Source organism: Haliotis asinina, chromosome 11 (assembly GCF_037392515.1).
Source record: "Haliotis asinina isolate JCU_RB_2024 chromosome 11, JCU_Hal_asi_v2, whole genome shotgun sequence".
In the NCBI taxonomy this organism is placed as follows: Eukaryota; Metazoa; Mollusca; class Gastropoda; order Lepetellida; family Haliotidae; genus Haliotis; species Haliotis asinina.
The window spans coordinates 32631379-32654228 of NC_090290.1; the positions used below are offsets into that span (position 1 = coordinate 32631379).

The window sequence follows — 22850 nt, forward strand, 5'->3', positions numbered from 1 at the left end:
GACCTCTTTATATAGCCGAAACATCACCGATCAATGTTGGAATTCTTCTGTGACTGACCGAAAAGGTACAATTACGATTTTGATTGGTTGACCAAGATCAGATATTTTTACTATTGGTTCCTGATTGGACAAGCAGAAATGAATTTTTGGAGGGGCAGTCACGTGACCGTGACAGGATTATTACACCGGCTTCATTACGGTTTGTTTTACAAGTTCCTACAGCTGATCTCACCTTGCCGTGACAACAGTAGTTGGGGCTAATTAGACTGGATTTATTACAGTTGTGGTCTGGATGTCTATACAGTGTGCCATTTAGACATTTACTGGTGCGATAAAAAATAGCTTGAGCTTTAAGCTTGACATGTTCATTGGCATATGACCTGTTAATTATCCTTGCCAGGTGCGTTACATCAGTTTGAGCCATGACATGAAGGCGAATTAAAGTGACATTTCAGTATTAGCAAATCTTGAAAATGAAGGTGAACTTTCAGGCAAGTATATACAAAATACATACATACAGAAAAATATACGTGGAAGATATATACAAAATACATACATATATAAAATATACGGATATGAGGAATACAAAGACAAATCGTGCACTGTCACAGTATTACAGGCCTTTTCTTGAGCCCAAGACATCATGCTAACTGAAAATAGTGTCAAACTAAATCTGTACTGGGGAGGCTACGACATCAGATTTTTCAGCTGCCTCCTCCTGGACTATATGTGGATGTATTAAGTTCATAGAAAGAAGATGACATATCCCCACCCCACATATCTGCCGAGTTTTTCTGAAAGATATTTAGAAGTTTTCGAGTTCTGCTCCGGAAACGAAGTCCATTTCTCCATTCTGAGACTAAATCCGAATCGTTTCAGTGGAAACCCAGAAAATGATAAATCACAAAAACCTGTAAATGGCAAAAGGTACCACTTTAGGTTATGATAGATATATCTACTAAGTTTTGCAGAAAAATATTAAACGGTTACTGAGTTATGCTCCGGAAACGAAGCCCATCCTTCTATTTCGAGAAGTCCGAAACGTTTCCATGGAAACCGAGAAAATAATAAATCACAAAGCGTACCCCTCCCATTAAACTAAGACCAAATAAATATATAAATAAACAAATACATAAAAATGATAAAAATCTGTAATTAGCAAAAGGCACAACCATAGGTTCAGTTTATTATATCTATCATTTTTTATTTAAAAATATTGAACGGTTTTTGAGTTATGCTCCGGAAACAAAATGATTACAGACGGACGGGCTGACGGACGGACAGACAGACGAGGCGTCGAAATTATTCGCCCGCATTTCATGCCGGGGGATAATGAGTCACTTGCGTGATGTCGCTAGTGATTCTTTAGAACTGAAACGCTAGATAGCATTTGTTCACGACCGATTGCGGAGCTTCCGATTAATCTAGTCCTTACAGTCACATCGCTGCACTCTCCTACCCATAGGTCCATACCAGAAACTTAGGCTGGGCCCCGTCTCGCATATCATGAATTGACCCGCGCAAGGGGAGCCGGGAACCAGCATATGCCGAAGTGCGACATCTGCGCATAAGATCTTCCAGTACGAGCCAATAAAAATGACTGTAACAAACTGGAACTACGGAACTGATGACGAATTGCTCATGTGGTATTGTTTACGCCATTTTCGTGATCTATAGATGCGTTGTAATAAGAAGAACATTCTTTAAATTTAGGTCCATCTGCACAAGTTACCATTAGGGTTGATACCACGTTCCACTAATGGACGAGCAAGAAATCCTCACGACCTTAAAAATCCTGATTATAGGTGAAAGCGGAGTTGGAAAGTCAAGGTGAAATCTTTTGTTTTGATTTTGCCAGCTTGGCCAGTTACAGCTGTTTTGCGCATCAGTACAGAGACATGCATTTGCAGCACCTCTCTCCGTCTCGCGTGTCATTCTGGCTATGAGTATGAGATTCGAATCTTATTTATAGATGCTTGTAGTGAATATTGAGTGTTGATGATATAAATGAAAAACCGTGTTTTCCTCAGGCTTATGTCAGGAGTGTATAGAACCTTGACAAGAACTACACTTGGCTTTCCAAAATGACAGTTAGAGATTTTACAGTTGGCTGAATTCAGAGTTCTTAAATGACATGAAACAGAATCAGATGTTTTTGGTAGAGGTGGAAAGCAGACAATTATACCATTATAATGCAGTTGCTGGAACAACAAAGTATAATCAAGGGCCAGCAATATGAAATAACAGAAAACACAAACAAACTCAGATCAGTTCTCATAAGAGTTGTGCATTATTATTCATTTTTGTTTTCTTTTTTGAAATACAAGACAACTTGGTAAATTGATATCATATCACTGGTTGACGGTTCTTAAAGGGGCAATGATGCGGAGTGAATAATGTTTCTTGCCAACGGTCTAATTACAAAGCCAAGCAGCAAATTGGTCAGCACCCACTCCCTTGACCATGACGGACAAAGGGACTGGGCTCCTGTCCACATTAGCAGAATTTCTTCACCCTAAATAGTGAGAAGGCCGGATGCCCATCACATGCTGTTATTTAAAAATATCCATGGAATTTCTTATTTGATTGTAACAAAATATCCCAGCAGTGTAGTTTTCTTCTGATGCCTGGATGGTATAGTGACTGATCCAATTTGATCCTATTTCTGTGTTTTTTACCTCGATATTTAATCATGTCACATGAAAATATGATGTCTACATACACGTAGCAAGCTATTTGTTTCATATAAGTCCGAAAGATTGCAAAGCTTTATATGTAGATAGTTTGAGGGTTGGCCCAGCTGTCATGGCAGACATCATACGTAAAGTTTGGTATTTACGACCCTGGTTTCTTTTCTACAATAATAAAAAGCACACAGTTGATTTATCTGAATTCACAAACTAGTAAAAATGACTCTGCCATTGGTAGAGACATCTGAAAATTTTCTTACGTAAAAAAAACCCCTATTTATACCCATTTACCCAAGTACACAGCAAATACCTATGTACATTTCTTATGTAACAACGAAGTTCCATTGGTATCCTCAAAACAGTTTCAGCCCAAAAGTGTTTCCAGGCTGCATGCGACACAGAGATTACATCTTCCTTGCTGTAACTCACGTTTGATGGTATAAACCTACATGTGTTATTTGTCATCATTCACTTGATGGTCAGTTAACTCATTAAGGCCGAGAGCCACGTATGTGTGGCAAATTAATTATCTTCTCACAGCAAGAGCCGTGTATTGGGCGTTATGAAAATCACGCCTTATTGAACAAGAGACTCGGATATGCGTTTTACATTTTAAATTCGTACTGTACCTATAATTTCAATCAATTTAGCTGTAATGATCAAAGATTAGCTTTTCTTACGAGAGAGGTTACTTTCTGTGTTAATCAGAAGAACTATTAATGTGTTTTGATAACAATTGCTTGCAATGTTGGGGGCTTATACAGGCAAATGAACACATGTCTGCGAGAAAGGGGATTGTGAGATGTTGTTACAGGAGGTAAGTGTTTGTTACTCGTCATTGGGAGTGAATACTAAGATACTATGTTTGCACATTGATTGAATTAATCGTGACAAGGTTACTAAACCTTCTTCTAAGTTAAATCATTTATTCATTCGTTGTAAAAGTTCACATAATAGACATAATAGACATAAATATCAATACTGTATTACACCAATGTTCGTGTAGATTTGAAATAAACCAAGTTAGTAATTTAGACTTAATTAATTTGCGACTATTGATTTTTAAAGTTGATGATAATACATAATCGAATATGAAGTGATAACTCTTGCATCAACTCATAATATACATATATAGTACACATAAACCATACAAAGGTAATTGGGGTATTTTGTTCAAGCTGTTTCATGCTGATTTGAAATGTGATTTTTCCATGCAGTTTACATAAGCATTGTGTGAGAAACGTTTGTATTTGATCTCTGTAATTATCCAGTGTAATGATCACGTGTATCAGATCCATCGTCAATAAAAGGACGATAATATATCAGTTACGGAATTGATGCATATAACCATTCAATCAGACAACACTAAATGAGATATATGAAAACCTCTTTCAACCTCAAAATTACAGCCTATGGCCAAATGCATGGCCAGGTAAAGTTTTGTCCCGTGACAAGTGTAAAACAAACTTATGTGCTGTTACATCATTGGACAACCTGTTTAGTGGAGTCACGCCCATTGTCAATCTTTTGAACCTCATTTGCTTTCAAAACAAATATCTTCATAAATATTTGGGGAGATTCAACTACAAGTGTATACATCACAATAAATCAGCATTGCGTAACTTTTTTGAATTCTATAATACATGTACTTGAATTATGATATTTATTCGTAACAATGTGCAGATTATATTGAAATGTTCAGCAAGCCATTATGTTTGATGTACAAGTAGTGTGCGCAAAATGTATATGTAAATAAATACTATCTCTACTCAATGTTTGGATTGGGTTATCGGGAATAAAAATAATCAGATTGTAGTGCTTTGAGCACTTCAGAGAAAAATAAACTCGTCAAAGTGCTTGTTAGTCCTACGTGTACATTTCAGGCATCCTTACAATTATGTATGTTCACGATACACAAACTTTTTCATGATAGCTAGAGTTGATAAAGCCGAAATCTAGCATATCGATTGGTCAGCGATCTAACCAATAGTCAATCTGTATCCAAGCTGTCTAGTGACAGAACATGCTCTTCAGAAATTTAGCCCCCGCCCCATCACCTGTCATTTCCTATGTGACAGGTATCTCATGATACGATTGGTCATAGATAACAAATCAGGGACTATATTGAACAGTTGGGATACAAAACATACTATTCAGGAACTTTGATGACGCCCATCCCATGACCCAGGGATATCAGGTGTGAATTAGCCTCACCACAGCCAGCCAGGCAATCAGCACGGGGCTCCAGGTGTTGAGCAGTGAAGTGGCTCTCGGGCTTAATGAGTTAATGAACTTATAACAGGTATAAATAGTGGTAAAACTACTAAAAGTACTCGACATAGGTTCCCATTTGGCATTTCTCCTGTCTGGAGTAAATACGCAACATTATAAATTTAGGTCTGTAGAGGCAAATGTATTGCATGTTATGTAATATGTGCATGTAAGTGATGCAAGAGGGTTTGTCAGCTGAGTTACAAAATCAAACATCGATCAAAGGATTAACCGATAACACACTGATTGATTAATTACTTCCACAGCAGATTTGTCAAAAAGGCAGTGTTTATGAGTGTAGATTTACGTAATCTATACTGAATACACCCTGTCGTAAAGTACAAGTGTAAAAACAACATCCTTCCTACAAATAATTAGCCGCCACTGCCTTGATTGATTGATTGTTGCTCATTATTGGCAAATTAATGGCGGACATCACACAGTTAGTTGCCAGGTGTGCTGTCCTGGGTGACCAGTGAGATTATGTATACACCAGTGTGAAAATTTCTCAAACGATATGTCACTTTTTCGCATATTAGACTGTTGAAAGACACAGGACATAGAGCAGGATTATTTACCAGCTGCAGATGAATGGAATATGGTTCTTTTATGTGGATATTGATGGATACATTCCTAAACGAGGTAATAGCCTGACATTGTTATAACTTTCGCCTGTGTTAAATTTAATTTTGTTTTAATTTATTTCTTGTAGCATTCAGCAGAATCTGTATTACAGAAAACATGCACTAGGTCACAACTAGGGTCTGTGTGAAATATGATTCACGTTGGCAATCTGTACAATGTTTAGATATTGAAATCATGTTAGAAATTCACTGTAAGTATAAGCAGACAGTGTGGGGTTTTTTTTATTAACTTTCAAACTGCATACAAATGTGACAAGGAACTAAAGACGTACACTGACTTCATTATTTTTCAGTCCTAACATGTTTTTTTATATCACTGGCAGATGAGTAAACTTCAAGGTGTTTGATTTGTTTTCAAAATAGTGAAATAAAATGACTTTATCTGTGTTGATCAGTCTACACATAAACTATCAATTGCGCATATGGGAGGCACGGCAGAGATCATGAACCAGTCATGAATTCTGGGATATCATCCGGGTACTCCCGGGGGAAAAACAGTAACAAAAGAAACCACCAGTCCACGGAAATTGCTCCTCATCAGTGCCCCTTTAAGACCCTGGGTTGCAAGGTTTCCATGTACATCATTGTTAAGTTGTCATGAATGGAAACATTTAATGATGATATATCTTCTGAATGGACTAATAGGGTAGACATGAAGATAAGCTTGTATTGATTCTGTCATTTTATACTGGGGGCTCTGTTCTTACTACTGTTTGTGTTAAAATGTTCATCACTCTCAGCTCTAATGCCATCGAGAACTGAAAATTGTGTGTAAGAGGAATAGAACACAATCTAATTTTTTTCTAGCAATTTAGTCATCATTTAGATGATGTCTGTATCTTTTTTGCAGTCTGCTGCTGCGTTTCACAGATGACACCTTTGACCCAGAACAGGCAGCTACAATTGGTAGGTGTGGACTTGAGAGCTGTAACGATGCATGAAATTATCGATAGACTGCACGTTTAGCAATTGATCAATGGTAGATACTAAAAACAATTGATGTAGTATCAATTGTATGTCTGTTGATAGATTGATAATTGACTTTCGCTGATGAACGTGCAATGCAAAATACAGGAAGCACCAGATTCATTTGCTTTGATTTATCCGCCCCTGTTACCTGTTAAAGATCACATACTCTAAGGGGATACAAATACAAAAAAACCCATTTATTGACATCATTATAAATGAAACATTGTCATTAATACTACTCATTACAACAGTTTTTTACCTTATATCAATGTTTATTACAATAGTGCACAATACTTTGTGAAAATCACGAAATTTCAACCAATAAGACTCAGAGGTATGTGCCTATGTGACATAATGTGAGGTATACCTATGTGGGTTGCTGTGGTATTCCTGTACATTTCCGGGGTTAGTTTATCTTGTTTATAGGTATGTTTGAATCTGCAATCATGACAATTGTTTTGAAAAATGAAAGCTCTATGTTTCCACAGTCTATTACCATTTAATCTTGTCACCTGTTTTGCTTATTTTCGGAGATACTGTTGTTTTTCACAGATGATTCTGTTAAGATCTCTTGTTGTTATAATGTTTATAAATCGCTCCAAGCAGTGTCATGCAGAATCTTTCTGGTCACGATTCAAAAGCATATTTACAACAAGTAGGAAGTAGTTTTGATTTTTCAGCTTGATGAAAACAAGCCATAATTTAAGTTCTAATTGATTCTCAAACTGACATGAAGCCATGATTTTAAAATATAACTGCGCCCTATTGCAAACATTGACCAGTCTGCTTTTTATTGTCTTCACTGAGTTACAAAATCTAAACTACTTTCTACTGGTAGTAAAGTATGTCTTTGCTTGATGGACAATAGGATTTTCCATGATTTTGCACTGATGGAAGCAAGGTGGGTGTCAATATGATACTCACTTCCTCCACAACCGCTTCCATGGAAGAAATTGTTATGTTATAAGCTGTGTCATGCAAAATCCTTTTTATCATCCTAAATTCAATGATAACAAATCTAAATAGCATCTTCTATCTTAGAAGCGAGGTAAGTGTCGAACCACCCAATTTATATATGTACAGGCTTCCACAAAGCTTGCTCACACTCGCAAACAACGCATTGAGCACAAACTGAGGGATCCTGATATCTGTGCATGGTGAGAACATCAGCCCACACCTAGGAGCATTTGACAGCAATACAACAATTTGCCATGTCGTTGTTGATGTCAAGATATAAGCAAAATTCTTACACATTCTGTATACAACTACCTGAAAATCCTCTCTCACATGATGTCATTGCATTTTGCTGCAGTGCTCTGGCGACAGTTACGTGTGTGGTTTCAGTGGTGGGGGCGAGTGAAGCAGACAACTTTTTGGCAACATTTATTCTCTTGGTTTTAATTAATTAAACCACATGTTTTTAAGACTAACTACAAGTCATTCATATGTAATGGTTAAAAGAGTATAAAAAATGTCATTAAACAAACATAGCGACAAACTTGACTTGCGACTCTTAAGTTTGAATTTGTGAATAACAATAAATTTAGGTTTTAACTGCTTTCTTGAACTTGGTATCAAGTTTCTTGATTAAAAGAAACTGACTCACATTTGTTGGATGAATATATTTCTTTTACAACTATTTCATCTTTAAATATGGCAACATTTAAGACACTTATGACAAGAATTTAACAATTTACAGTCTCTTTTGTGGAGACATCACTTTTGCCCTGACTTTGAATAAAGTTTGATTTAGCACACTACTGATAGAGAAATGCAGTGTTTTACATGGCAAACAGATCATTCAGAATTGAAGTTTTTTTTTCCATCTTTGCTAGGTGTGGATTTCAAGGTGAAGACCCTTACAGTTGATGGAAACAGGACAAAGTTGGCAATATGGGTGAGTAATAGTTGATTTTTGTGTCTGTTCCTTGGTACACCTGCTTGTCATATGCATTTCCAGGACAGGTTAGTTTCTCAGCACACTTACTTGTGATGTGGATTTCCAGTGCAGGGTAGTTCCTCAGTACACTTGCTTGTGATGTGGGTTTCCAGGACAGGGTAGTTCCTCAGTGCACTTGCTTGTGATGTGGATTTCCAGTGCAGGGTAGTTCCTCAGTACACGTGCTTGTATTGTGGATTTCCAGGGCAGGATAGTTCCTCAGTAAACATCCTTGTATTATGGGTTTCCAGGCAGGGTAGTTCCTCAGTACACCTGCTTGTATTATGGAATACAAGGCAAGGTAGGACCCTCGTATACTAGCTATCTTGAGGATTTCCAGTGTGGAACACTATATAGGTTTGACATCAGTTTGAAGTTTTGTAGTGAAGGGTTGATCATAGGCTATGTATTGATTCACAAAGATTCATAATGATTCACCTTTGGGATATGTGTTAAAAGATGATTAATAGTCATGATAATACTATTTTCTGCTCCAGCACAAAGAGTCTCAAGTTCTAAAATATTCGATTCTACTATATTTATTTTAGTATGTCTTCACATCACATATAACTGTATAAGTTTGAGTTTGTAGGTTGATGTATTGTATTGTATCTTTCCTTACTCATAAATGTCGCTATCTGATAGGCCGAGTGCACTTCTGTTATTTGTTATTTGTACAAGCAAGGAACATTTCTATGTACCCGGCTGGGAATGCCAAATTTGTTTGGTACTTCTAGGTAGTATCTTGAATAACATTGAACGTTTGATGTACCAAATGCAAATCGATGAAAGGGAGATAACTCTAAATCTGTTTCTCGTCTGCAAAATCTCGACTGCCAAAAGTTTTGTCCCTGTGTCCCAAACAATTCAAAATTAACATTTAGGTGTTCGATAAGATAAATACTATGTTCATGAGTACGTCTGGGTCCATGAGTTGATGCACCATCAATGTTTGTTTATGTTCTGTTCGGGCTGAAGGAACATAAACAAACATCAAGGGTGCATCAACCCATGCTTTTCCCCACTTCCTCCCTAACTTTGTGACCAGTGAACAACTTATAATGTACCGTGTTAGTATCTGTGCTGTTATCAACAGCAAATGTGGGTGCCCTGTACATGTCACAAGATACGTATGATTTACAGTGCTTCTCGTTGGGCTCATCTGTTTAATATTGCACATTTAGACATATTTGTCTTCTATGATGGTCAGGATACAGCAGGCCAGGAGAGGTTCCGGACCCTCACTCCCAGCTACTACAGGGGCGCTCAAGGAGTCATATTAGGTGAGTGCAACAGCAGCAAAACTACAAAAATTAAATTAAATTAAACTACAAATTAAATTACAAAAATTTAATCAATGTTATATATACTTTGGTCAGGAGGACAACCAACTCTAGTGAACTGCCAAATGGATCTTCTTCCTTAAAATTGTCTAAGACTGTCAAATGAAACCTAGTTGAGTAAATAATAACCATTTGTTTCACATTGTAGTATATGATGTCTGTAGCAAGCAATCCTTCAGCCGGCTGGATGCATGGTTGAACGAACTGGAGACCTTTGCTACAAAGCATGATATGGTCAAGATGCTGGTAGGGAACAAGATTGACAAGGTGAGTAATAGTTGGCTCCTGCCTTATCCAAGCATTCACAATCAGCTCAAAGTAGCTAACAGTTCATGTCTGTACCCCAGCACTGATACTGACTTCAAAGTTAGTTAACAGTAACACTTCATGCCTGTAACTCAGCATTCATACTGACTTCAAAGTTAGTTAACAGTAACACTTCATGCCTGTAACTCAGCATTCATACTGACTTCAAAGTTAGTTAACAGTAACACTTCATGCCTGTAACTCAGCATTCATACTGACTTCAAAGTTAGTTAACAGTAACACTTCATGCCTGTAACTCAGCATTCATACTGACTTCAAAGTAGCTAACAGTAACACTTCATGCCTGTTCCTCAGCGTTCACACTGACTTCAAAGTTAGCTAACAGTAACACTTCGTGCCTGTACCTCAGCATTCACACTGACTTCAAAGTAGCTAACAGTAACACTTCATGCCTGTTCCTCAGCGTTCACACTGACTTCAAAGTAGCTAACAGTAACACTTCGTGCCTGTACCTCAGCATTCACACTGACTTCAAAGTAGCTAACAGTAACACTTCGTGCCTGTACCTCAGCATTCACACTGACTTCAAAGTAGCTAACAGTAACACTTCGTGCCTGTACCTCAGCATTCACATTGACTTCAAAGTAGCTAACAGTAACACTTCGTGCCTGTACCTCAGCGTTCATAAATAGTTCAAAGTATACTAGCCATGTAAAGAAACTGTGCAATGTCCACTGATAACAATGTCAAAGGTACATATAAACTTTAATGGAGGGATCATGAGACCATAACAAGTCAGGAGAATTTCAATTGAAATGTCAAGCACAATGACGTCACAAGTCCACAAGTGGGACAGGGGTCAAACAGTGCATCGATAATGCATAGAGCCTATCAAATGTGCAAGGAAGGCTTGTGGGATGTCACGCCACATTCTCTCAAGTTCTGTTGCGATGTCAGTGATGTTATCTGATGGATGAGGAACACTGCATAGACGTCAATCCATCTTGTCCCAAACATGCGATATTAGGGAGGGATCCAGTGAATTTGCAGGCCAAGTCACTCACTCATTGTTGTGGTGTTGCAAGAAATCCATACCAACCCTTGCCATATGATGGCAGGCATTGTCCTGTTGGAATGATAACCCAGGGCCATGACATTGCAGAAAAGGAATTGCCACAGGTCAAAGAATCTGATCCCTGAAGCCCACACCAGTTAAGTTGTCCTGAACAGTCACCAGAGGAGTTCCTTGGCGTGCTGTTATTCCACCCCAAATCATCATGGAACCACCACCAAAGCGCATAAAATTATCCCACATGTCTATAGGCACATTGACATCCGTCACTATGGGAAATGTTTATCATGGACTCATCTCTAAAAACAACATTTCTCCACCAAAACAAGGGTCTGCGGACATGATTTCGGCACCACATTTGGCGAGCTTGTCGATGTCGTGTCAGGATAGGTTGAGTAGCGGGACGTCGTGGTCTGATCCCGTGATGATATAAACGTTGTTGAACTGTGTTGGGGTGAATACGGTAAAGTCCCGGGATGGTCCAGGCAGTCATCATTGCAGTCTGAAACCTGTGGCGAAGATGGGTTGCCCTTATCCATCAGTCCTGTGTTGTTGTTACACGTCAACGTCCAGAACTTGTCTGATTGATGACGGCATTTGTGTTCTGGTAGCGTCTGAACAGTGCAGAAATTGTGTTCCAGTTGCAGTGGAAATGTGCAGCCACTTGTCATGGAGACATTCCCCGATGGACCATCTCAATGGCCTCGTGACGTTGTGCAGATGTTAGCCTTGACGTGCTGTGCCGTTTACGGGCAGGGATTGAGCTTTCCAAAGCGACAGTGTTGTATGGCATTCATTTGCTCTGTTTCTCTTTCCTGGAATGCATGTACAACAACGTATTGCACGTCTCAAGGACGAAACCACTGATGTCACGGAATGTGGCATGTGCATGCATGTTGGGTACATGTCACTAATCTCTGAGGTTAAATCCTCATGAGCTGAAAGTAAATGTTTGTGTCTGAATACAGCTGGTTACTCATGTATGTTGGGTTGTAGTCTCAAAATGTAAAATCTCTCGCACAATAATTCAATGCAAAGAAATGAAATTGTACCAGTCTTAATGATTAAGAGGGTTTTACTGAAGTTTTGCAATGTGTTATGAGGACAGCATTCCATACCTTCATTGTTGATTCATTTTTCAGGAGAGAAGGGAGGTCAGCAAGGAAGAGGGCTTGAAGTTTGCTCGCAAACACCACATGCTGTTCATTGAAGCAAGTGCAAAAACCAAAGAAGGGGTACAGTGTGCGTTTGAAGAACTCGTGGAAAAGGTATGGTATTTCAAGTTCAGGTTAGGTTACACATCAATGTTTGAACAGTGGAGGTATTTTTGTGGCATGCTTATTTTGGTAGGAATTTCATGAACATATGGCATAAACTGATTCCTGTAAAATTCAAGACTTACAGTATGTATACAGTGTGGATCAGGTGTCAGTGTAGGCACATTGTTGTTCAATACAAATTTGCACCATTGCATGTTACCTGCTACAATTTGTTATAACATTACATGAATAATACACTGCCTGTTACAACATTGTAATACCGGGCAAGTAACTTTAAGAAAGAAATATGTCCTGACTAATTCTCTACTTGCCCTGATTTCTATGACATAATCATGATAATGTAATTATAAACAAATAAATCAACATGGTGTTTGAACTTAATGTTTACAGAACTATTTATCAAAAAGTGATCAACAGCAAAGAACGATACCTCTACTTTATTATCATTGCAAAATATGATTGCTACATTTTGGTAGATATGAAACAAAATCCAAGTTTATTTGCAGTTTGAAACTGTAAGCATAAATTACCTACTAACCCATGGACAAGTGAGATACCATTATTTGATTGCCTGAAATGAAAACTGACTTCTGGTGTTTGTATTTTTTAACCCCTGAATACCACTACATGATAATACACCATCACAAAACTGCCTGTTACAACATTGTGTTGTCTTCCAAAACTGTGTTCCCTTAGAGATATTGCATGATATCATGTAGGAGATATCATTATGACTTTTGATTTTGTACAATGCCCTGACAACATGATCCTGATGATATCACTGTGCTATGACATCACTGCACTGCAAATCTAATAGCAGTACTGTGTTCAGAGATGTAAATTTTTCATTGAAAACTTAGGAGTGATTTTTTATGATAAATACTGAAAAAAATCTCACCCTTTTGTCTTCTGATATCAAATATATCAACACTGATTGATAAGACTAAAAATATCCTCAGCATGCCTCTGATATTTTGTAACTATCAGCTTGTGTGTGGTATAATTGATGTTAGTAGACAGATACAGATTTTCTATGTACCACTACATGTTAATACACAATCACCATGATCATACCACTGCCTCTTGCAAGAGTGTGATATGAATTTCTCTCTGTTGCAGATCATCCAGACTCCAGGTCTGTGGGAGACAGACAAGCAGGGCCTGACTCTAGGTTCTCCCCATCCTAACTCATCTTCCTGTAGCTACTGTGTAATCTGATGTCTGCCACCCCACTGCCCTTGGCCCCCGTCTTTCACTAGCCTCTTCACAGTACACACAGTACACAGTATGACCGAAGCCTTGAAACACAGCCATGGAGGACATAGCTCAGATTTGTCAGGAAGTAAATGTGTTCTTCAGACTTGTGTCAGACTTGTGTTCACAGCGCTTCGTGTTTTGAGACTCTATGGAACTTTGTTTCTCAGGTTATTGTGTGATGGGGTTTTTCTGACATGATTTATTTGAACTCTTGTAAAATCAGTAACAAATGTTCCAGTAGAAATTGCATTCATAAAACCATTGTGTACATAAAACTGAATTAGGAATGATCTAGTCATCAAGATTGCTGAGAATCAGGTCTAGAATTCTGTGGATTACGTCAGTTTACCAAGGTATCTGATAGTTGCTTGTCTCTCGGTAACTTTGCCAATCATGAAGACAGCCAGTTATCAGCGAGGTTAAAGGACAGGCTTGGTTTACTGATTAGTGAGCATAATAGTAATAATGCAGAGGTTGTAATATGCATACAATTAGGATAATGGACATGTCTGATCTGTCTTGTGCCATATCATGATACTCCATAAAAACAGCTGATGAGCAGGGTTCCGGCCACCAATAAACTTTTACTACCCATTACTTTGAACGGTAGCATTTAATTATTTACTACATTTTTTTATTCGGTCATGCTAATTCATCATTATTACTATATTAGACTACACCAAAAGAGCTGTTTACAAGATTCTAGATTTTCTTTTCCCATTTTGTATAGAGGAAGCCTGCTGGGGTTTCAGTCTTGTGAAGAAGTGGGTCACTGTAGGGATAACAGCAAGGCGATTCTCAGGTTATTGACATTTTCAGTTGATTGCACCTTGATTTGTGTGTGAAGACAAGTGTGTCAGGTGGACATTCAAATCAGCTTAACAATGTCAAGGCTTTTAAGTTGAGTAAGTGAAGCATTCAGAGTAGCTCATCTGATCACCATATCTCAAATATGAACATACAGTTCCGAAGTTAAATAAGGACCTTGCCATCCTATTGTGGATATTTGCTACACCCTTGTATTTCTGACTGCCATGGCATCTAACCCAAGAGGGAGTACAGTCAAGGGAATGTGTATTCGGGGAGGGTTTCCCAGTTTGGAGAATGAAAAATGAAAATAGATCAGTTGTTGACATATGACATCCTCTGTGAAGGATGTCAGTGAATTTTTTGCCATTGTTTATCTTATACAGTTATCTGTGGAGCCTTGTCAGATCCCCACTCAGCAAGGACATCTATTAGAGAAAATATCTGTTTTCGGTAAATACAATCAGCCTGTGTATGTGGTCAGGCATAACTTATGTGCTGTTCCTCATCTCTGAGACTCTCTACTTACCATACAAATTATTTTTGTCTGTATTAATATACATTTGTCACTTGCAGCTGCATGAAACAGCGCAGACATTTGTTTTCAAACATACCTAAATTTCAAATTTCAACAAGCCAGAAGATGTCAGTGATCCACACATGTATATTGTTCACTTATTTACTTTACTGAAAGGATGTTCATTGACAGGTGTCAATTTTAAATAGTTTGGGAACTGTAGCTTGTTAATTTTTTAGTTTGACATAAAACTTAAAGTATGTGATCTTTGTAATGACAATTTTTATGTCTGTTTCTGTAAGAACAGTATATCTTTTGTTGAATGCTTTTTGATTTTATGAAATGAAATTTTTATAAATCTGCTGTCATTTACCCCAACTAATGATATGGCATTTCAGGTATTGTGTAGTCAACGTCGGAAGGTCTTAAGGGCATGTAAAGTAGTTTGGTCTTAGAGAGATTCATTGTTGCTAACAACAACATTGGAAATTGTACATGGCCATTTACACAGATTCACCATGACTGACCCCAAAATATCCAAGAGATTTGAAATCGAAAATGAAAATATATGTCACCATTTGTTGGTGAACACTGTGTGAAGATGTTCCATCTTTCTTGAATCAGGGCCCCTTGAGAGAGCAGGTACTTTCTGCAGCAGTAACAGATTCATTTCAAATGACATTTTTGTAACTGTAATTTAGGGCATGTTCAAATTAGAACAACTGATAGGCGGTGTGCTTGTTTTGTAAACTAGGCTAGATTCCTACCCAGTTAGACTTGTGTACCACTGTATACCTGCATATAGTCTGTAACATAACCAATATTATTGTGATTGTTTTTGTTGCCTGCATATAGTAGGTGTCTCATCCAATGGATAAAACACACTGAAGACTCCTAGGCCAGGGGTTATTTCTGCACCACAGCCAATACCTTTTCAGTGTAGCGTTAACAGGCCTACCAATGAAAGCTTTCCCACTGTGCAGAAAAGTCCACATTAATCATGGAAATAGCAACATAAACACATTACCTCACTACCGAAACCGTAAAAATCGGCAACAGAAGACTATGATATTGCAACATTTTTATATCTTAGACCTTTACTGTGCTTTAAAATCCGCACTTCTTTCAAATTTCTGAGCAACTATGATTCGCCTTGCATATAAAGAATTTTGAATGTGTTGAAGTAATTACACCAATCATTTCACGCGAGGAAAATGAACTGAAGAAGTGTGCACACAAGTATGATGAAGATAACACAACAGAAATACTTTACAAAGGGAATGGAACTCTTTTCCAAACTGGAAAATGGCAACATGAGATTGAATTTACTTTTCCATGTGCACATGCGCTAAAACAAAGTTACAGGCTTTTCGTTTTTTATCCAGTTTTAGTGACTTAAAGTCGACAGTTTTATGTTTTTAGTTGGGAGTGTTTACGATTAGTGTGGGCTTTTCCATGTTTTTCTGCACGTCGAAAAAATTTCTTTTGTAGGCCTTAGTAACACTAAATATGATGTCAGTGCTTTAGAAATGTCCAATTGGAGATAACAAATGAAAATGAGACATGCAGTAGTAAGTAAGCTAAACATTATCTTATATCAACAACTGCTATACAATATGCATTAAGCATAATCTGCTCTACACATCTGTACTTACAGATAATACAGTAGCCAAATTCATTCCATTTTACATTCAAATATAAGGACTGTCCAGCATCAGTTATGATTTTCCTGTCGTAAATATGGTTTAACCTCTGTACAATGTCTTTACGTCCGTCAGTGTGACATCTGCACTAGATAGCTGCAGTGATCACTAAGGTAGCATTAGTGTATTTGTAAATCAAGGAATTGTTTGAGGGAGTTTGGAAGTGACAGAAATCAATGAATATGGACCAAACATATACTATCAATAATGTGTATGAATAGTGTTAATTTCTGAATGGGTTGTTTTCTCTGACAGCATTTTTGGGTGTTGTGCACAAATGCCATTGCTGGGGGAAAATGGTTTGTGAATATTTCTGCTTCATTTCTGCATGACCATTGTAAAGTGCAAAACCTCGTTTGGTCTTTGACAGAAGTGAGTTCTTGTGTATTGATTAGTTAACACATACTCTGAATAACCCAATAGATTAATAGTTACATGCAGAAATAACTTTTTTGTTCGTGTGCAAATTTGAATGTTGAGTTGGGTTGAACTCAATACTAGCAAATTGCTGTGGAGAGAATTGCAAACAAGATTCTCCCTTGTATGAATATTATTAGAATATATTGTTGTGTTGTGCATATAGGTGGGTGACAGATTGCTGCTATATAGGGAGACCAGGGCTCACACTTGGGTAAGCCTGCACCAACCTAGAGATCGATTCCCATGGTTTATAAGATTGCATTTTGCCCACTCTTGATTTTCATGACATATTTACAGAGCAGCCAAACATTGCTATAAGGCAAAAGGCAGGGAGGTAACACGTATCACAAGAAGCCAAACCCTAAAATGATTTTGACAGCTGTCTTTGGCATGTCAGTTTTTGAATCCTGAAAATCACAAAAAATTCTATTACAAAGAAACAAAGACATCAGTGAGTCTGATTTGGTAGCAAACCCATGGGAGTGGGTTAAGGGGTTAATATGAATAAATTGTTGTTATTATTTACATTGAAGACTGCAAAAGGGTTCAACAAGCTTCTGTATTATATTTATATGTATCCCATTTTATGAGCGCTTACAAATTTTGCATCTCTGTAATCTGGTGACATTATTGGAATAGTTGACAAATTTGTGTGTTGGTATGTATCGAAATAATGTACAGAACATATATGTATTATTTATAAATGTTCTGTTAGACTTTGGAGCACTGAGTATGATTCAGTTAAATCTTAATCTCATACTTTTGAGTTAATACAATAACTTCTATCTGTGCATTACTTGTATGTTGTGGGAATCTCGTACATTGCTTCAGAAAGTATCCTAGTAAATCCAGTGTGTCAGATATAAATCACCACTTGGACTGTCATCACAACTGCTGGTACTGAATCATTACCTGTCATTTTGATTGGAAAATATTTTTAGTGTAAGAGAAAGTGTGATACTGAAATACCATGACTAATGGGATCAGGTTGATGGCCTTATTAATATTCTGTTCGGAATCAACAAAGTTTGTTTGAACATGTTTCTCCATAAATGTTTGTTTGGGTTTAGTGGAGACTAACATTTCATGAAATGAAATTGTTTTAAAAAGTCTTATTTCATTTTGCCGGTGGTACTTGGGATGTCACATAGGCTTGCTTAATATTCCTTCCTGGAAACATTCGTTGTGGGCAGTTTTGTAAAGCAAATACGAATAGGCCTGGTGCAATATAACCCATAAGTATCAGATAAATGATTACATTTTTTATTTTTCAAGTTGTATTGTAGCCCAGCATAAGTCGACTGTGATGAAAGAACTAGTATATGTTGCCTTTGAATTAATTGATCTGATGTGGTGCTTGCCTATCTATCCTTGTACATATTATCTATTTTTATGATTTTGAAATAAATTGTCAATAGAACATACCTGAATATTTTGGTTGGATGTTCATTCTTCCATTCTTATGACAGTTTACCTGTATGGCATTTTAGATACACCACACATCTGTGTCAGAGAATCCAATTTGATATTGGAGGGTTAGGATTTTTATGAACAAATACTAACAGAACATCATTTCATGTCATGAAGCATGTACATCCCTGCTTGTGTGTACACTATATGTGTTGACTAGGACAGTACAATCTGTTTTGGTATGTACAGTGTCAGGGTGGTGATACAATGCAATATTTCATAACCTTGATAGTCACGTACATGTGGGCAGAAACACAAATCTGAACCGCTTCAGTTTATCAAACCAAAATGTATTTGGCAAACAGCTTCATGCCCTTAGATAAAATGTGAACTGTTTCTTGTCATGATTGTTTTGTAGAATTTGGCTGACAACATAGTGGCTAAAGTGTTGTTACAGCCTTGTGTTTGAAACAAGTTTCATTGGACTATATAATGACTGCTAGAATTAAACTTCCAATGTGTAAATAAAGTTTTCATGAGATCACATGCGTTTTGTATTGATGTATGATGTTACATGGATGTGTATCATGGTAGTTGTCTCGGATTTGTAGAGCTAGTTCACTTAGTGACTTAACTGCATGTTTGACATGGATACACCTGGGGCAAAGGATAGACTCTTGAGCCAGATAGTCCTTGCTTAAGGGGTTTGGTGGGATAGTGTAGTAGTTAATGTGTTCGATGACCACACTGAAGACTGGGGTTCAATCCCAAAGTTGGGTACAGCATGGGTGAAGCTCTTTTTGTTTAATGCTCCTAGTGTGACAATTGTAACATGATTTCAATTAATTGTGAAATATACCGAAAAGGCTTAATGAAATTATACAAGCAGCCAAAGACCAACTACCAACCTTAATTACATGTATGTCATATAGGGGTACAGGTATTTGTCTAAACTATATCTGACAATATTCACAATGTGGAGATGACATAGATGAAAGCATCCTGTGTTAGTCCAGGAGGAGGCAGCTGAAAAATCTCATGTCGAAGCATCCCCGGTACTGATTTGGTTTGACACTTTTTTCAGTTAGTATGATGTCTTGGGCTCATGAAAAGGCATGTAATACTCTCAGATTGTGGTATCAATATTTTTTCACAGGCCATTTTTTGTGGTGGGGTTCTGAGCATTTTCATGACATTTGGGTTGCTGCCCAACATCTCAAAGTTAATCATGGATAGGTTTACTACTATCAGTCTGATTACTTTCATTTTGACGTTTGTGTATTGCTAAAGGATGTATATATTCTTTGACATGTTTATGCTTTTGAAAATGATCAAAATGACCACCATTTTGGCCGCCATCTTGAATTGTGTGTTGCCTTCTCGGCAGTTAAATTTACATAAAAATTAACACCGAATGGGTCCATTTACATCCAATGTTGATACTTTTGATGTTTGTTGACACTTGTCTCTTCTAGAGTGGTGGCTTGGGCACAAAACAAGAACTTTGTATGGTCATGTCGTGGTAATGTAATGTTTTACAGCTTATCCTTTGAGACAGGAGATTTTAGCGGTTCTCCGACTTTTCATGGAAATGTGTGGTGGTTTATTTATTGAAAGTTTGCATTATTCTTGTAACTAGAATGAGTTGTTTTTGTTTCCTGTTTACTTCCAGAGTGACAGCATGTTATATGGAATTGTTTCATATTACCCAGTATTCAAAATGGTTGCCAAGATGGCCGCCATTGTAGTTTTACTACTTATGCATAGCAGAGGACTAAATTTGTACTTATATGTAAAACAATTCATTTGGTGTCACGTGTTTAACACAGTATACAAAAAAGTGAAGTTCAATGTTAAAGCTTCACATTCCTAAAATATAAGCTCTTGTCGCTATTCAAATGGTCAGTCAGATAACTCTTAATCACTTTTGATACATTCAGAAGCTTACAATTAACTCTCTTTCATATCACTTGTTACATCATGTCAGAATTGGAGTCATCTACAAGCCAAATCTGTTCGGGCAACAATCACCTGCCATACAAAGAGACAGGTCTCTGCGCACAATAAATCAGTTCATCTGCATTGACATAGATCTCTCTGCTGGCATGCTGACCTGTTGCATCTACTCGGCGTCAGTTCAACCAATCCAGGGGGAGCAGAATCTCTTGACCTCAGAACACCAGAAAAGGGATAAGCTGACCATCACAAATGCTCCAACCAGGGCCAACTGGTGAAGGAATCTTCATGATTGGTTGTATCCACACATGCATATGGTAGTTAACTCGCTCAATAAGACGTTTCAGACTGTTGGATGTTGGTGGGAGTTTTTGTCAATACTTCATCTACAAACACCACTAGATTATTTGGTACATACATAGCATTAGAAACTTGTGCACAAGTTGTAACGAGTGTTTCGTGAACATCAAAATTGTGACCCATTTGTTGTGTGGAGTTTCTCATTCCTCTGCTTTACAGACTTTGGGGGAATTAGTGTAGTTGGCCCTGGTTGGAGCATTTGTGATGGTCAGCTTATCCCTTTTCTGATGTCCAGAGATCCTGCTCCCCGTGGATTGGTTGAACTGACGTCGTGTATGGCAAGCATGGGTTCCACCACTCTAGAAGAGACAAGTGTAAAAAAACATCAAAAGTATCAACATTGGATGTCAATGGACACATTGGGTGTTAATTTTTATGTAAATTTAACGACAATTCAAGATGGCGGCCGAAATGGTTATTTTAATTATTTTCAAAAGCAAAAATATGTCACACAAATGAAAGTAATCAGACTGATAGTAGTAAACCTATCCATGATTAACTTTGAGATGTTGTCGGGCAGCAAACCAAATGTCATGAAAATGCTCACAGACCCCCACCACATAAACTGGCATGCGAAAAAAACTGACAGCAAAATCTGAGAGTATTACAGGCCTTTTCATGAGCCCAAGACATCATACTAACTGAAAATAGTGCCAAACTAAATCAGTACCTGGGAGGATACGAAATTCTATTTCTAGGCCCCTTTTGAGATTCTCCTCTTGGACTAATATGTGGATATTAGAATTTAGAATCGTTGATAAGAGTATAACTAGTGAAATCAAAGTTTTTAAGTGTGTTCGATAAGCCTAATAACCGACTTTGTCGTCACTTCAAAGTTGATGTATATTTTCTTTAAATACCTTGAGTCCTTGTTTTTGTTCCTCTGTTAATATAAAGAGACCTTCCGTTTAACACCATTTATTAAACGACTTAATGATTTTTTATTAGGCGAGCGAAAGCATTCCATTCTCTACGACAATCAAATCTTATTTACAGATCCTTGTCACGTTTGAGAGTTATTGCTTTGGTTCTTCTTTACATGCCTAATAGCTGACCTTCCGTGTGTTTCTCAGGCTTACGTCAGCGGTGTATAGTCTGTCAAACTGCGAGCCCCAAACACGAAGCATAATAAAACACCTAATAACCAGCACACAATGTCAGCCGCTTAATTGGCCTAGTCGGCACCCGCGCCTTCCACTTTGCTGTCGATTAAGGTGCCTGACTCTGAGAATGTGGGTTCGAATCCCGGATGGCACTCAACCCAACAAAAGTAGTAGAATCTGTACTTTGATAATGAAGTGTAATTCCAAATATGACATTTGTTACATTTGACCACTTTCTAAATGGCATTGTGTATTCATACACATGAGGGCGGGTAGGCAGCCTGGTGTTTGAAGGGCTCGACCGTCACGCCGAATACCTGGGTTCGATTCCCCACATGGGTACAATATGTGACGGCCACTTCTGGTCTCCTCCGCTGTCATATTGCTGGAATATTGCCAAAAGCGGCGTAACATTCACTCACACACATGAATTATTCATTGTGTGACTGTCACCCATTCACGTGACTTCTATTGCCATTCCACGTCATGACACAAAAGAGAACATTATCCCCGATATTACTGATCAGTTTGAAAGTCAAGTCATTCATGGAGGAAATCTTCATATACCAGGGAAAAGCCCTTATCAATGTGGGTTTGCTAGGTCACTTAAAGCAGGGAGCCTCAAGTCAAAAACATTTCTCAACGTTTGGTTAGGATGAAGTTTGGCTTTCAGCAAATAAGGAGTAAAATAGCCCTTTACACCAGCTCCGAGTAAATCCAGTCGTACCCCATGTCTACGTTGAAGGGACAGAGGTGTGTAGATCCTGTATGAGTGGATCTTACCAGAATCGTTTCACATCGTCATCAGAGAGCACAGCATTTGCTACTGAGAGGTCCACCAA

General features: G+C 37.8%; 1 protein-coding gene across 1 annotated transcript; it reads left to right on the top strand.

Moving 5' to 3' along the window:
- The first annotated feature begins 1626 nt into the window (after positions 1–1626).
- Positions 1627–19133, top strand: LOC137256004 (ras-related protein Rab-18A-like). Its single transcript, XM_067793644.1, has 7 exons — positions 1627–1830; positions 6456–6511; positions 8410–8471; positions 9724–9796; positions 10005–10123; positions 12338–12463; positions 13595–19133. The coding sequence occupies exons 1-7, from the start codon at positions 1760–1762 to the stop codon at positions 13691–13693; spliced, it is 606 nt and encodes a 201-aa protein (XP_067649745.1). The 5' UTR covers positions 1627–1759; the 3' UTR covers positions 13694–19133.
- Positions 19134–22850: the final 3717 nt, after the last annotated feature.